General features: G+C 51.7%; 1 protein-coding gene across 2 annotated transcripts in view; it reads right to left on the reverse strand.

Moving 5' to 3' along the window:
• The window catches only part of LOC123378588 (butyrophilin subfamily 1 member A1-like), a 60,615-nt gene that overhangs the window by 38,507 nt on the left and 9,120 nt on the right, over positions 1-12,988 (reverse strand). For both annotated transcript variants that reach the window (XM_045032603.1, XM_045032602.1), the window contains exons 2-3: positions 4,794-4,941; positions 3,045-3,286 (exon numbers count right to left, since the gene is read on the reverse strand). In XM_045032603.1, coding sequence (XP_044888538.1) covers positions 3,045-3,102 — 58 coding nt within the window. In that variant the 5' untranslated portion in view covers positions 3,103-3,286; positions 4,794-4,941. The remainder of the gene's footprint in view (positions 1-3,044; positions 3,287-4,793; positions 4,942-12,988) is intronic.

Genomic DNA, 12,988 nt, shown 5'->3' on the forward strand with positions numbered 1-12,988 from the left:
AATAACGGTTGTTGAAAATAGTGTACATTTTTAGGGGTTGTGCATTAACATGGGTATTGGGATTTATGTTTGTTGTTGTTAGTAAAAAAGAAGCTGCCCCAAAGGTTTTACTGTTGCAAGCTCCTGCAGAGATGCCAGATACGCCCCAAGCAGTGGGAACCATAGACCCAGACTACATTGTGAGCAACCAGGCAACTGCAGAGATTGACAGGGATGCTGAGCTGCTGCTAGCCGAGAGATGTATGGGAAGCACCTTGTGGTAGGAAGTGACCCCGGGAATGCCGTAGAAGCTGATCATTAATCCCTTAATGTGGAATTCCCTGGCTCCATCGGGCCCTGGGTCAGAACCAGTGGAGCAGGATGGGCCCAGGTTACCTTACCACCCCCACCCCTTGCCACTAAGTTTGGCTACTGTTTGTTCTGCCCTGTCCAGAAGGTCAGGAACCCTAACTGTTATTGTCAGCCACACGCAGGAGGCTCGGAAGCTACAGACTGCTTGTTCTACCCTGCCTGGGGACTGTGGGTTGATATTTGCTCAGCCCAGCCAGGAATCCTGAGACCTCACTGTTGCAATTATTCGATCCCACAGGGAGTCCAGGCAAGTGTGTGACGGCATGGGTGGTGGGCGAAACCTGCACTTGGAGAGGCTAGCCCCTGGCCTGGCCCACCCCTCTGCCTGAGGCTCCTCCCCGCCTACCAGAGCCCAGAGCCCCCCCCCCCCCCCGGCATGGCCGCCAGCACCTCCTCCCACTCCCGGGCTGCCTGAGTGCCCCCAGCCGCGGAGTGCCAGGTGGGTGGCGCAGCCCTGCTCCCTCAGCCTCAGAGCACCAGGCAGTTGGGGTGGGTGGCATGGCCCCCCTATCCCAGCCTCAGAGCACCAGGCAGTTGGGCAGGTAACACGGTCCCCCTCCTTCAGCCCCAGAGCACCCGGGTGGGAGGGCAGGCAGCATGCCCCCTTGCCAGCACCAGAGCACAGGTTGTCCCCCACGAGCCCCAGCCTGGGGCCCTGGCCATGTGGGGGGAAGAGCCCCCCCACAGCACAGCACCAAGAAGAGGCCTGGGGATGGAGCGTCAGCGGGGCCATGCAAGGCTGTTTGGGGAGGCTCAGCCTTTCCTGACCTCCATTACCCACCACCTATGTGGGACGAGGTGCACCAACCCCACACTGGACCAAGAGGTGTGGCCCCCCCTTTGACAAACAGCCCCCCCTCACAATCTGACATTCAGTTGGTGACAAAAATACATTCAAACGTTAGGCTGACCAGTCTACAGTTCCTTGGTCCCCTTTGCTCCTCTCTATAGACACTTAGGGCTAGATTCAGAAAGATTTAGGCGCTTTTCATCAGTAAAACCTTCCTGGGCTGAGGGCGTGTTCTTTTCAAACTCTTGACCAACACACAAGTTTTACTGACAAAAGTGAAGTGTAAACGTAACCTTAGAATGGGACTCACAAGAGCTACGCATGGAGCTGCCTAAGCTAGACAATGGGAGACATATTGGGTGTGTCCTGAGCCCTACTGCTGATGGGCTGGGCTGCTGGAGGTGCCAGCCACAGCCAGGAACCCTCTCTGGAGACAGCTGCCAAGGCTGGTTTGCAAGAAGCCAGGGAACAGGACACTCCCCTTGCACCTTTTTAGCCCGGTGGTTAGAGCACTCAGCTGGGATGTGAGAGCCCTGGGTTACAGCCCCCTCTCTGCCTGAGTGGGGGGGAAGGGATTTGGACCGGGCTCAGCTCTTGTTAGGAGAGTGCTCTGAGCACTGAGCTGTGGATACTGTGATGGGAGGCCCCATCAGTCTGTCCTATGAAGCTGTTGCCCTCTGGATAAATAATTAAAGCTAATTGGAGCAGGGGGACTGGACCTTGTGGGTGGGTGCGCTCACCACCAGCCTGTAGAGGCAGGCTCCTGCGTGTGTTTTCTTGTGCTCTCTCTCTCTCCTTCAGAGAGTGATTTGGCTGGAGCCTGAGAAAGGGAACATACACAGGAGCAGGACCCAGTCTGCTGGTGGTTACAGCACTGGCCAGTGTCCAGTCCTGTCTCCCCAGAGGAGCTTTAACTGGAGAGGCAGGACCCCTGACATCAGCATAGTCCCTGATTTGAGCACCTCCCCGAGTCACCAGCTGCCCGGGGGGCTCTTCCCTTTGCCCTGCGGGGGCTCTGAGGCCCCCTGGCTGGAACCAGGTTGTGGGAAGAGCCATGCAGACAGCTGTGGGGAGCTCCAGCCCCCCTGCCTGCCCTGGGCAGGGGGATGGAGGATGAGAATATGGGCCGAGGGCTGTTCTCAGGCCCGCCCAGCCTGGGCACATGGAGGGTCTGTGGCTCCCTGGCCCTGCTCAGGCTCCCATCATGGCTCAGGCTCCCATCCCTGCTCAGGCCCCACCCACAAACCGGCGGGGGGGGGCATGGATGGAGCAGCAGCTCCTGGACCCCCGTTTTTGGGAAGGCTCCGCTGCCCCTGTGCTGAAGGCCTTTTCTTCCCCTGGTTTGTGACTTGCTTTGGGGCTCAGGTGGGAGATAGGCACCAGACGCCTACAATATGGCAGCAGGGCATGTGCCCAGAGACAGACACATAGTAAAAAACGTAGGTGCTGAGTGAGTTTAGACCCCTACATTTTCAGCTGGAATTTTGTGTGCCACTGGGGAGCTTAAAACTGGGACTCTGCCTGGTGCCTAAACCCCAGACTTAGCTGCCTGATTCCTTTTGTGCATCTGGACCTTAGTAACTAAGGGAGGGGAAGAGAAACACACACACAAGCCGTCATAACATCACCTAAGGAAAATTACACTGGGTCACTACCTGCCCATCACAGCTAACATTAAAGAAAGCAGCTGAGTGGAAGGGAGACCAGCCCTGTGTCTGCATCTTAATCTGTTTTCAAAGGAGCAGTGAGATCTCTGAATTTGCAGGGCCACTTCCACAGCCTTGTTTACATTCAGAGTAAGGAGGTGCCTGTTTACCCCATGGCCTTTTGGCAGTAACAGCTCGTCTAGATTAAGTACTGTAAGGAAATCTCAGCCAGAGCCATTTAGGTGGAGCTCCCCTACCTGCTGAATCCGGGAGAGATCTTTTCCAGCCGTTTCTGCCTCTGCAGGGCGCGCCCATCCACAGCCATTAGAGGAAGAGTTGGTATCACAAGTGTCCATTTCCCTTGCTGAGGCTGTCTCATCCATTCTCTTCAGGGAGTCCTGCACCTCAGGGGCTTGAGACTGGATTCTTCATGCTTTATTGAGTCATTTAAGCTATTTTAAATTGAACTGAGCGTCCTACTGCCTGTTGCTTCCACCTGCTGCAAAAATGGAAGTAAGGAAGTGGTTGGAAAATTACAGTTATAGGCTCCCTGGTACACACTGATGGTTACTAGGGTGACCATTGTTGCAAAGAGATCACAGTTCTCTTAAACAGGCATACACCTGTGGTGAGCACAGAGCTGGCAGGTCTGGTGCCAGCAATCTCAGTGATCCACATGAGCCAACCTGGGGTGTCAGCCCTGAAGCCTGCTTTTCTGCCTCGCTACTGATCACTGACAACAATAAATTCTGTTTATGCCGCACCTTCTGCCTCAGCTTTCTGCTCCTGATCTGAGCAACTACTCAGAGTTTGAGGCCTTTGCGGGTTTTCCAGGTGGGAGAAGAAATTGAAGGTGGAATGTGGTATTTTTGGTGCAATCTTGTTTACTTACAAGGAATGGACAAAATTGGGTTTCCCTGAAGACAGAAGGAACCAACAACAGGTTTCTTGCACACAAGACCCAAACCATTCTTCAGCGAGCACCCAAAACCTCTCTGCAGGCTTTTTCCATGGCTGTGCTGCTTGGGCAGGCTGTGGCCTTGTCTACACTGCCACTTACAGCAATTCAACTTTCCTCGCTCAATGGTGTGAAAAAACACCCCCTGAGTGACGCAGGCTTCAGCGCTGTAAAGGGGCAGTGTAGATAGTGCTACAGCATTGGGAGCCGTGTTCCCATTGCTGGGAGCTACTCCCCTGGTGGGGGTTGCTTTTTACAGCGCTGGGAGAGCTCTCTCCGAGTGCTGGAGCCATGACTGCACAGCCACGTTAAAGCACTGCCATGGCAGCTGTGTAGACACACCCTCTGTCTGTCTGTCTTGCTTCTCCATCACCCTCTGGAGCCCTCTGCCGACAGATTCGGCTCACACACCCCTTTGTCGTAGGTGGGGCTGTCTAGCTGTATCTTACAGCTAGGTTTAATCTGACGCACAGTGGAAAACTAGCATGTGCCATGTTATGAAAGACTCTATTGTAAAACATACACACAAGAGGGCTGAATGGAGGTTTTGCAGTCAGCCATAGCATTGGCATTTCCTCACTTTGCAACCTGAACATTCTTTTAACGGTGTTGTTTTGCATGTAATTTCCTAGGTTTTAAAAATTAAATGGGGGAAAAAATAGAAATGTTTTCATCAGCACCAGCAACCAGAGCACTGTGAGCACAGGAGAGACAGGGTTCCTGCCCTCAGTTCAAGTGCCTGGCACCACAGGAATCCGGCATCCAGGAGGTGCAATCCTAGGTTACCTCCTACTCAGCACCTTCAGTCTTGGGCTGGACCACGCTCAGTTTCTCTGCGTGGATGGTGCACATTCAGTCCCGTCTCTCACAGGAGAGCAGATGTTGTATATTTTATAGTAAATGTGAGAACTGCCTACCCAAATAAGTGCCATGATTTCTAGGGTACTGAGCAAATACAGAGGTTCTCACTGGGAGGATGCACCCCTCTGGGGGGGCACAGAATGTATTCAAGATGGGGCACAAGAAACTTTAGGAGAGCCAGACCAACCTTTCTGCTGCACTGCTGCTGGCAGTGGCTCTGCTTTCAGATCCAGGTGCCCAGCCAGCAGCTGCCACTCCTTTCCCTGCCTTCAGCACTGGATGGTGGCATATGTACTTGTGCGGCAGGAGCAGTTTGAAGGGAGGGGCACAAACAACTAAAGACACAAAAAAGGGGGGGGCATGATTAAATAAGTTTGAGAACCACCTCGTATATGTTAAATGTGAGACCTGCCTACCTAAATAAGTGCCCTGATTTTCAGGATACTGAGCATCTACTGATTCAACTAACTAAAATGGTAGGTACAAGTGCTCAGTACCATTGAAAGCCAGACCACTTATTTAGGTACCTAAATAAGAATGTTGATAATTAAGTTCAGACCCCAGCTTTGAATCATAGAATCATAGAACGATAGATTAGGGTTGGAAGGGACCTCAGGAGTTCATCCAGCCCGACCCCCTGCTCATGGCAGGACCAACCGCAGCTAAATCATCCCAGCCAGGGCTTTGTCAAGCCGGGACTTAACAGGATTCCACCACCTCCCTAGGGAATCCATTCCAGAAACATGGTTTCAGATAATTCTTTGTAAATTATTGTTCCTCAAATGCTAGAACCACAAGTTTGTGTTGAAAGTCTCTGTCCCTCCCATCTCTGGAAGCAGGAATTGTTCTAAACGTCAGACTTGGCAGCAATAAGTTAAAAAAACCTCTCCTTAACTGATTTTTTTTCTTCACACATTGTGTCACTGCAGGTCAGAACAGATGTTGAGATTCATGAGGAGTTAACATCAACCTCTGTGTAAGGTGGCAATAAAGAGAAACTTCCCTGAGTTTTTATTTCTAAGCACGAGCACATAGTGCTCAGGTGTCTAAATTTGGCACTAATGCTACAATTCATGCAGTCAAATATCATTAACCTCAGTGGAAATATATAGGTGAGTGGTAGACAAGACTGATCTGATCGACTGAATGTAATTTCTGTACACACACGCACATCATACATCATTTGAAAGTCTATTAGGTCTACTTTAAGATGAGTTATGATAAGGAGCTGTCAAATGTCACCGTTACCATACAAATGGAGATAAACAATGACACCCATCAACACTTTAAAATGACCACTTTGAAATATTTGCCTTTTTTCTGTTAGTGTAATGACTATGTATTAGCTCAAGATATAAGATTGGATTTCTTTGTGACTTTAAAGCCCCAACAACTAAAGGGTAAAACAAAACTGAATAATAAATTTGCATGGGTATCACTGAAATGTAATAGCGCCAGTGACATTTCTATTCATCATCAACATCATCTTATTCATCATTACGGGCTCTGTGGAGACTGCTTGGGTTGCCCTCGTCTTCCCTGCCTTGACACCTACACAGTTCCACACAGGAAAGAGTTTTCTGACAACAATCTCACTGCTGCCCTTAGAGTCCATGATGACAGTTTTCTCTGTTCCCATATCACTCCGAGTTCCATTGACAGAACCAGGAGTCTGACATATGCTTATGAATATGACATAGCTGGACTATGCTTTATGCGAAAGGCCCCATGTAAGGTATCACTGGAAAAGTTGTAATCTACTGAATATGGGTTTCCTATTTCTATGTAGATATCAGTCCTATATCTGAAGTTAGAAATATGAGGTGTAAATCTGAATTAATAATTTAGTTATACTAAGTGAGGGCTATTAATGGTACTTCAAGAACTTGATGACTCTTAAACAAGAAACAATGGGCTGTGAATGGTTTTGTTTCCCTGTAAGCCTTCCTGAGGCCCTATGGGTCAGCCCATGAAGTATGGAGACCGGGGTCTTACAGAGACATGTGACCATGTCACCTTGTTACTGGAATCCATCTTAAATGTGGCACTTTTACCCAAGGGGGTGGGGGAATCAAACAAAGGTTCCCGCCTTAGGGAAATTCTGTACAAGGCGGGGGGAGTAAACAAGGGGCAGATACTCTTGCTCACCACCCAAGATGTCTGCTGGAACTAACAGAGACTGAACGGGGGCAGGATCGGGCCCAGACTAGAAATGTGTCTAGTCTGTGAAAGAAGCTTATTGGAACATCTTTGAGGGTGAGATATTATGTGCAACAAGCTTCTTAGTGTATTAAGTTTAGCCTTGCGTGTTTGTTCTATTTTGGTTAGTAACTTATTTTTTTCTGCCTGTTATCTCTTATGACCACTTAAATCCTAGCTTTTATACTGAATAACATCACTTTTGTTTATTAATAAACCCAGTGTAAGTAATTCTTACTGGGTGGGGGGGAGGTGGTTGCCTGTTTCTATCTCTCTTTGCTCTGAGAAAGAGGAAGAACAATATGAACTCCTACTGTATCAAACTGTATACAGGGTAAGACAGATTTATCTCGGGTTTGGGTCCCACTGGGGCTGTGCAGCTGGGTGCTGAGAAAAGTCCCTTTTAACTGAACCTTTCCAGAGCTGAGCTAAGCTAAGTATCTGTATTCTGCCCAGGGGTGTGGCCCAGTCTCTGTGCTGGAGGAGGCCTGGAGTGTCTGGCTCAGCAAGACAGAGTTAAGGGGTTCCCAGGCTGGCAGAAGGGTTAGTCTCAGGCAGTGATGAGCTGCTAAAATCTTAACAACTGGTTCTCTATAAAGTTCTGATTTAAGGGATGTGCCAGAGCCTGTATTTTTTGTACCAATAGGGTTACCATACGTCCATATTTTCCCGGGAGGAATTTTTAAATTTTAAAAATTCCGCCCAGACAGCGATTTAAGAACCGAAAAGCCTGACATGTCCAGGAAAATACAGATGTATGTTAACCCTACCTAAAGTTCTTTTTTAAAAAGATGGGCCTGAACTAGAAATGAGCTCCTTTTCACATGGGTGGGTCCCCGCCTCTCCCTTGGGGTGTGCTAGGGTGACCAGATGTCCCTATTTTATAGGGACAGTCTCAATGTTTGGGTCTTTTTCTTATATAGGCTCCTATTACCCCTCACCCTGTCCCGATTGTTCACACTTGCTGTCTGGTCACCCTCGGGTGTGCACATGTGTGGGTCCCAGCTGCTCCCTGCCCCCCCTCCTTGAAGCAGGCGTGCAGGGTTAGCGCCCTGGGAACTGCACGGCACCGGTGGCCATGGGGCTGGCTGCAGACAGGGGCTAGCACGGGGCAGGGGCTGGCTGCGGGCAGGGGCGGGGGCAGGGGCTAGCAGGGGGCAGGGGGCGTGGGGCAGAGCTGGCTGGAGGCAGGTGATGCAGACAGGGGCAGGGGCGGGGGCTGTACCAGGGGGCGGCTGGGGCAGGGGTGCAGGCACGCGCACACAGGGAGCGGCTGGGAGCAGCCCCCCCTCTCCCCCCCGGGGACTCCCCAGGCAGCAGCCGGAGCCCCAGGGCCAGGGGTCCGAGGAGCAGGAGCAGCAACAGGGCCAGGAGGCAGCTCACATGGCTCCCGCAGCACAGCGCAGCGCCCCCGGCGGCCGGGAGGAGGAATTACAGGCTTCCCAGGCAGAGCCCATCAAAGCTTCCCTCGCAGGGAAACCAGTTAACAAGCGGTTCTAAAACCGCTTCTAAATTTAACAACCGGTTCAAGCGAACCGGTGCGAACCGGCTCCAGCTCACCCTCAGGGGTATCTCAGCACATCAAGTGACAGTCCCAAGGGGCCCCGGACGAGGGAACCCGTCACAGTGAGATTTTCACACAGATAAATGTTTCCCTAAAACTCCACGGCTTCAAAATGATTTAGTAATAAGTATTTAGCATATTTATCTGGAGCGTTCAGTCAATTAACTACACAGAAATTTTGTTTTAAAAAACTGTTTATAGAGCCCTGCCCCACACATGCAGCCCAAGTTCACAGGGAGCAAACACACACAAATACAGAAAACGTTACACTCAGGTGTGCCCTCTTTCCAACACTCAAGGAAGCCATTCCAAAGGTCACACCCCACACGCTGGATGTACCTCAGTCACCACAACTATTTTGTAACCCACCAAGCAGTTTCACATTCCAAACTCGCAGGGACGTTCTGCACAGAAGCAGGAAGGCCAAGACCTGGGGAATCTCATAATTTCACAGGCAGCAAATTCACCCTGGCAGTGCCACTGGCATCCAGAATCTGAGCTCATGGCCTGGCCCACACACTGTACTCCTGTGACTTAGGGTAGCTCCCCTGGCTACCTTAAATTACACTGGGGGAGGGGGATGTTTTCTCACCTTCTTCCCACAAAACAGCCTGTAATCTCAAGGGTACACAAGTGGTGTGACCAGGGTCCCAAAGGGGCCACACTGAGATTGCTTGATCAGTGCAAACTCCAAAAAATCAGGCAGACAATCCCAAAAAGTTCTACCAACCCAAAGGATCACACGCATTACCCACTGGGTCAATGAATATTTCAGATCTTTCCCAAATACATGCTTACAGCCAATTCTTATTAACTAAACTACAATTTATGAAAAAAAAGAAAAGAGAGAGTACAGATTAAAAGATCATTATACATAGAGATATGAATAGAGTTCTTAGGTCAGCTTCATTGTAGAGACAATGAGCTTTAGAGTTGCAAAAAGTTCTTTCAGAACAAGTTCCATAGGTTCTAGTCCAATGTCCAATATCAGACTGGAGCTGGGTACTTCAGTCTTGTGACTCAAACTTCCCCTGATGAAGCTTAAGCAGATCTGAGATAACAGGATCAGGGCTCAAGAATTCCTTTTATCATTCTCTGGCAGCCTCTGAACAGTAGGTGAAGGGCTTTGAAGTAGACCTCCAATGTCCTAAGCACTACTAGTAATTAGTTACATGGATTAGCATAAGGCAATTACCCATATCCTGCCATTTAGAGATAGCTTATTACATATTCCAACGAGAAATGAAGACAATGATATTACTACCTTAACAGTTCATCTAAAAGTTAATGTCTCCTTTTGAGCTCTGAATTAATAGAATACAGTGAGAGACAGCAACCATTTGGTTACACTGTCAACCTCTAACAATATCTAGATATTAACATCCAAAACCCAAAGTCATTATCTACTAATATGTCTCTAAAGGTTGAATCTGGCTCAATGAGCCTGCTAGTTGTGTGACCCTTTCTGACCATGTGTCACAAATTATGTAAAGCACATTTGCAATCCCACCCCAGTGCTGCTAGTTCTGTGCTGCACATCCCAGAGGCTCGGCAATGCATCCTGTCTTGCTAGCTCATGTACTTGCAGAGAACACTGAAAATGAGTTGAGTGTAAGTGATGCAGTGACACCTGCCTGAGTCTGCAGACAGCCTGAAACAATAGTGCTAAGAAATGGAAAAGTCTCCATTCCTCACAGCTCGGTGGACTCAGGATGCGGGGAAATTCAGCACGTCGTCCACCGAATTCACAGGATTCCTTGGACTGGTTGCCCAACCTTTTATCTTCTGTGTCTCTGCCCTGCTGCAGACAGGAGGGGGGTGGAGCCACCCCTCACCTAAACAGCCAAAGCCTCAGTCAGAGAAGGAATCTTCTCTCCTTCTTTCAAACATGCAACAGTCCAAACCCACCCTGGACACTTCAGTTCTAACCAATTATCACCAACTGCGGGAGCTCTGATTGCTGAGTGAGCTGCGAGGGGAGCTAGCAAACCGCCTGCCACAAGCTCAGCTCGCTGAAGCGCACACTCTAGACAGGGGCGGCTCTAGGAATCCCACCGCCCCAAGCAGGGCGGCGCGCCGCTGGGCACGCTCTGGCGGTCGCCGGTCCCGCGGCTCCGGGGGACCTCTTGCAGACGTGCCTGCGGAGGTTCCGCTGGTCCCGCGGCTCCGGTGGAGCATCCGCAGTCATGCCTGCGGGAGGTCCACCTGAGCCGCGGGACCAGCGAACCCTCCGCAGTCATGCCTGCGGCAGGTCCACCGAAGCCACGGTACCAGCAGACCCTCCGCAGTCATGCCTGTGGGAGGTCCACTGGTCCCGTGGCTCTGGTGGACCTCCCGCAGGCATGACTGCGGAAGGTCCGCTGGAGCCACCTGCTGCCCTGCCAGCAAAATGCCGCCCCAAGCGTGCGCTTGGTGCGCTGGGGTCTGGAGCCGGCCCTGACTCTAGACATGGAGACTGGAGGGTTTGGTCTTCTGGCAATTCCAAAATATTTGGAAAAAAATTGGTCCGACTGAAAATGAAAAGGTTCCGAATTGTTGGCAAATTGAAAACCATTCCTCTCCAGTCAGACAGAATTTCCATTCAGCTGGTATGTGGGAGGCCCAGACTGAAATCCCTCCTTTGCCCGATTTAGATGGGGGAGTTGATCTTAGCCGTCCCCTGCCCCTGGACATTGCTGTGGTGTTTAACACTCACTCCCGGCCCATCCACACAGCAGCAGCTGGCAGGTGTTATTCCCGGCTCAGGTAGATGGACAGACACTAGCTCTGGTCGAGCTGGCCCCTAAAAACAGCAGCGTGGCCACGGCAGCTTGGGCTGACCACCCCCGTGTGCCCCCAGGAGGCTCACTGGGATTGGATGTAGGCTGCTAGCCGGTGCTGCTGCAGGTCCTGCCTTTTGGGGAGAGAGGCCTTGAGGGCTGCAGAGCGAGCCGGCCCCACGCTCACCCTGCAGTGGCAGCGCCTGTCTCGTGGGGCTGAGCCCTGCTCCCCACTCTGGCGGTTGTGACCTGGCACATGGGGTCTGAGTGCCACTCAGGCTGGGCCCAACTGCCCTTCCATTCTGACGAAGGAGGGCGGCCAGGCCACATTTGCGAGTGGCGCTGCAGCCCTGTGCACCCTTTAACCTGGACGGCTAAACCGCAATCTGTCTGGGGCCGATGCATGCACCCCTCCTGGCGATGCCGTAAAACCACCGCCCCAAATGGCACAGAGCTGTGATGACCTTCTTCGGTCTGCACAGGGTGAGTGTAGACGCTGCTTCACTGCGGGAAGCCTAACCGTCCTCAGCAACTATCCCACAATGCCCTGCTCTGCCCACCAATGTAAACTCCATCTCCCAGGGCTCAGAGACCAGAAGCCTGGTTGGCCCTTGAAAACCCCACATGTTTTTGAACTGCCCCTAGGCTCACCTCTGTTCTTTGCATCCAGCTGACCGAGACGTGGTCATTACACTGGGCATCCAGGTTCCATGTCGGTGAGTGGCATTGCAGCCCGGTGCGCAGGAGCTCCAGTGGGCTCTCTCAAAACGCCCAGAGTGGGGGGCAGGGCTCAGCCCCACGAGACAGGAGCTGCCCCTGCAGGGTGAGCGTGGGGCAGGCTCACTCTGCCACCACCCCAGGCCCCCCCATTCCCCTGCATGCATAAAATGAAATAACAGAAAAGTCCTGAGAAATAAAACGTAAAATAACCAGAATGTCCCGGGGTTCTGGCTGGAATTCGGGGTTCTGTTAGTGTTGACTGTTTTCATGGGTACGTTTGTCTGGGGCAGGAAATGCACCCCTGAGAGGCTCTGGATTAGCCAGGTGGAGCTGGTGGGTACAGGGCGCAGAGGCTCGAGCCAGGCCATGCTGACCAGTCAGTGCTCTGCCAGACGCCCTGGTTCCCAGGGCAGCTACCCAGCAGCTGGGGCGGTGCGGTTCCCAACACAGGCAGACACACCGGCGCTACCTTGGCTCGAGCTAGCTGACTGAAGGCAGCAGACGGGCTGTGGTGCACAGACAGCAGCTCAGGGGTTAGCCGTCCAATTCCCGTCCCACCAGCTCAGCTAGGGATGGTCAGCCCAAGCCGCCACTGCGGTTAGATCTACCTGAGCAGGGACTGACCCCTCCCGGCCGCTGCTGTGTAGACGAGCTGGGAGTGAGTGTTAAACACCACAGCACTCCCCGGGGAGGGGGACGCCCAAGGTGCACGCTCTGATCTAAATCACACAGGGGAGGGATTTGAACCCGGGCTTCCCACATCCCAGCTGAGTGCTCTCACCACTGGGCCAGGGGATATAAAGGAGGAGGTTGGGCTCCTCTGCCTCTGGCCATATGTTTTTAACGGAGCCCTTTTCCTTCGCATTCTAATACAGGCCGTTAAAATGCCCAGAAACGGAACAAAACATTTTGTTCAATCTCAGATAAATCGTCTTCAATTTACCAGAAATTCTGAGCAGTTTCATTTCCAGTGCAACCCTGACAAACATTTTAACGAATATTTAGAATTACCCGCGGACCAGAACCTCCAGTCTCCTCCAGATGGACCGCGCTGAGGGCCGCAGCGTGTGCAGCTTTCTCTGGGGGTGGCAGCGCGTTTTCTTGCAGTTCAGCCTCCAGCCTCCTTTGCTGTTTATTGGT

This window comes from Mauremys mutica, chromosome 10 (assembly GCF_020497125.1).
Source record: "Mauremys mutica isolate MM-2020 ecotype Southern chromosome 10, ASM2049712v1, whole genome shotgun sequence".
NCBI lineage: Eukaryota > Metazoa > Chordata > Testudines > Geoemydidae > Mauremys > Mauremys mutica.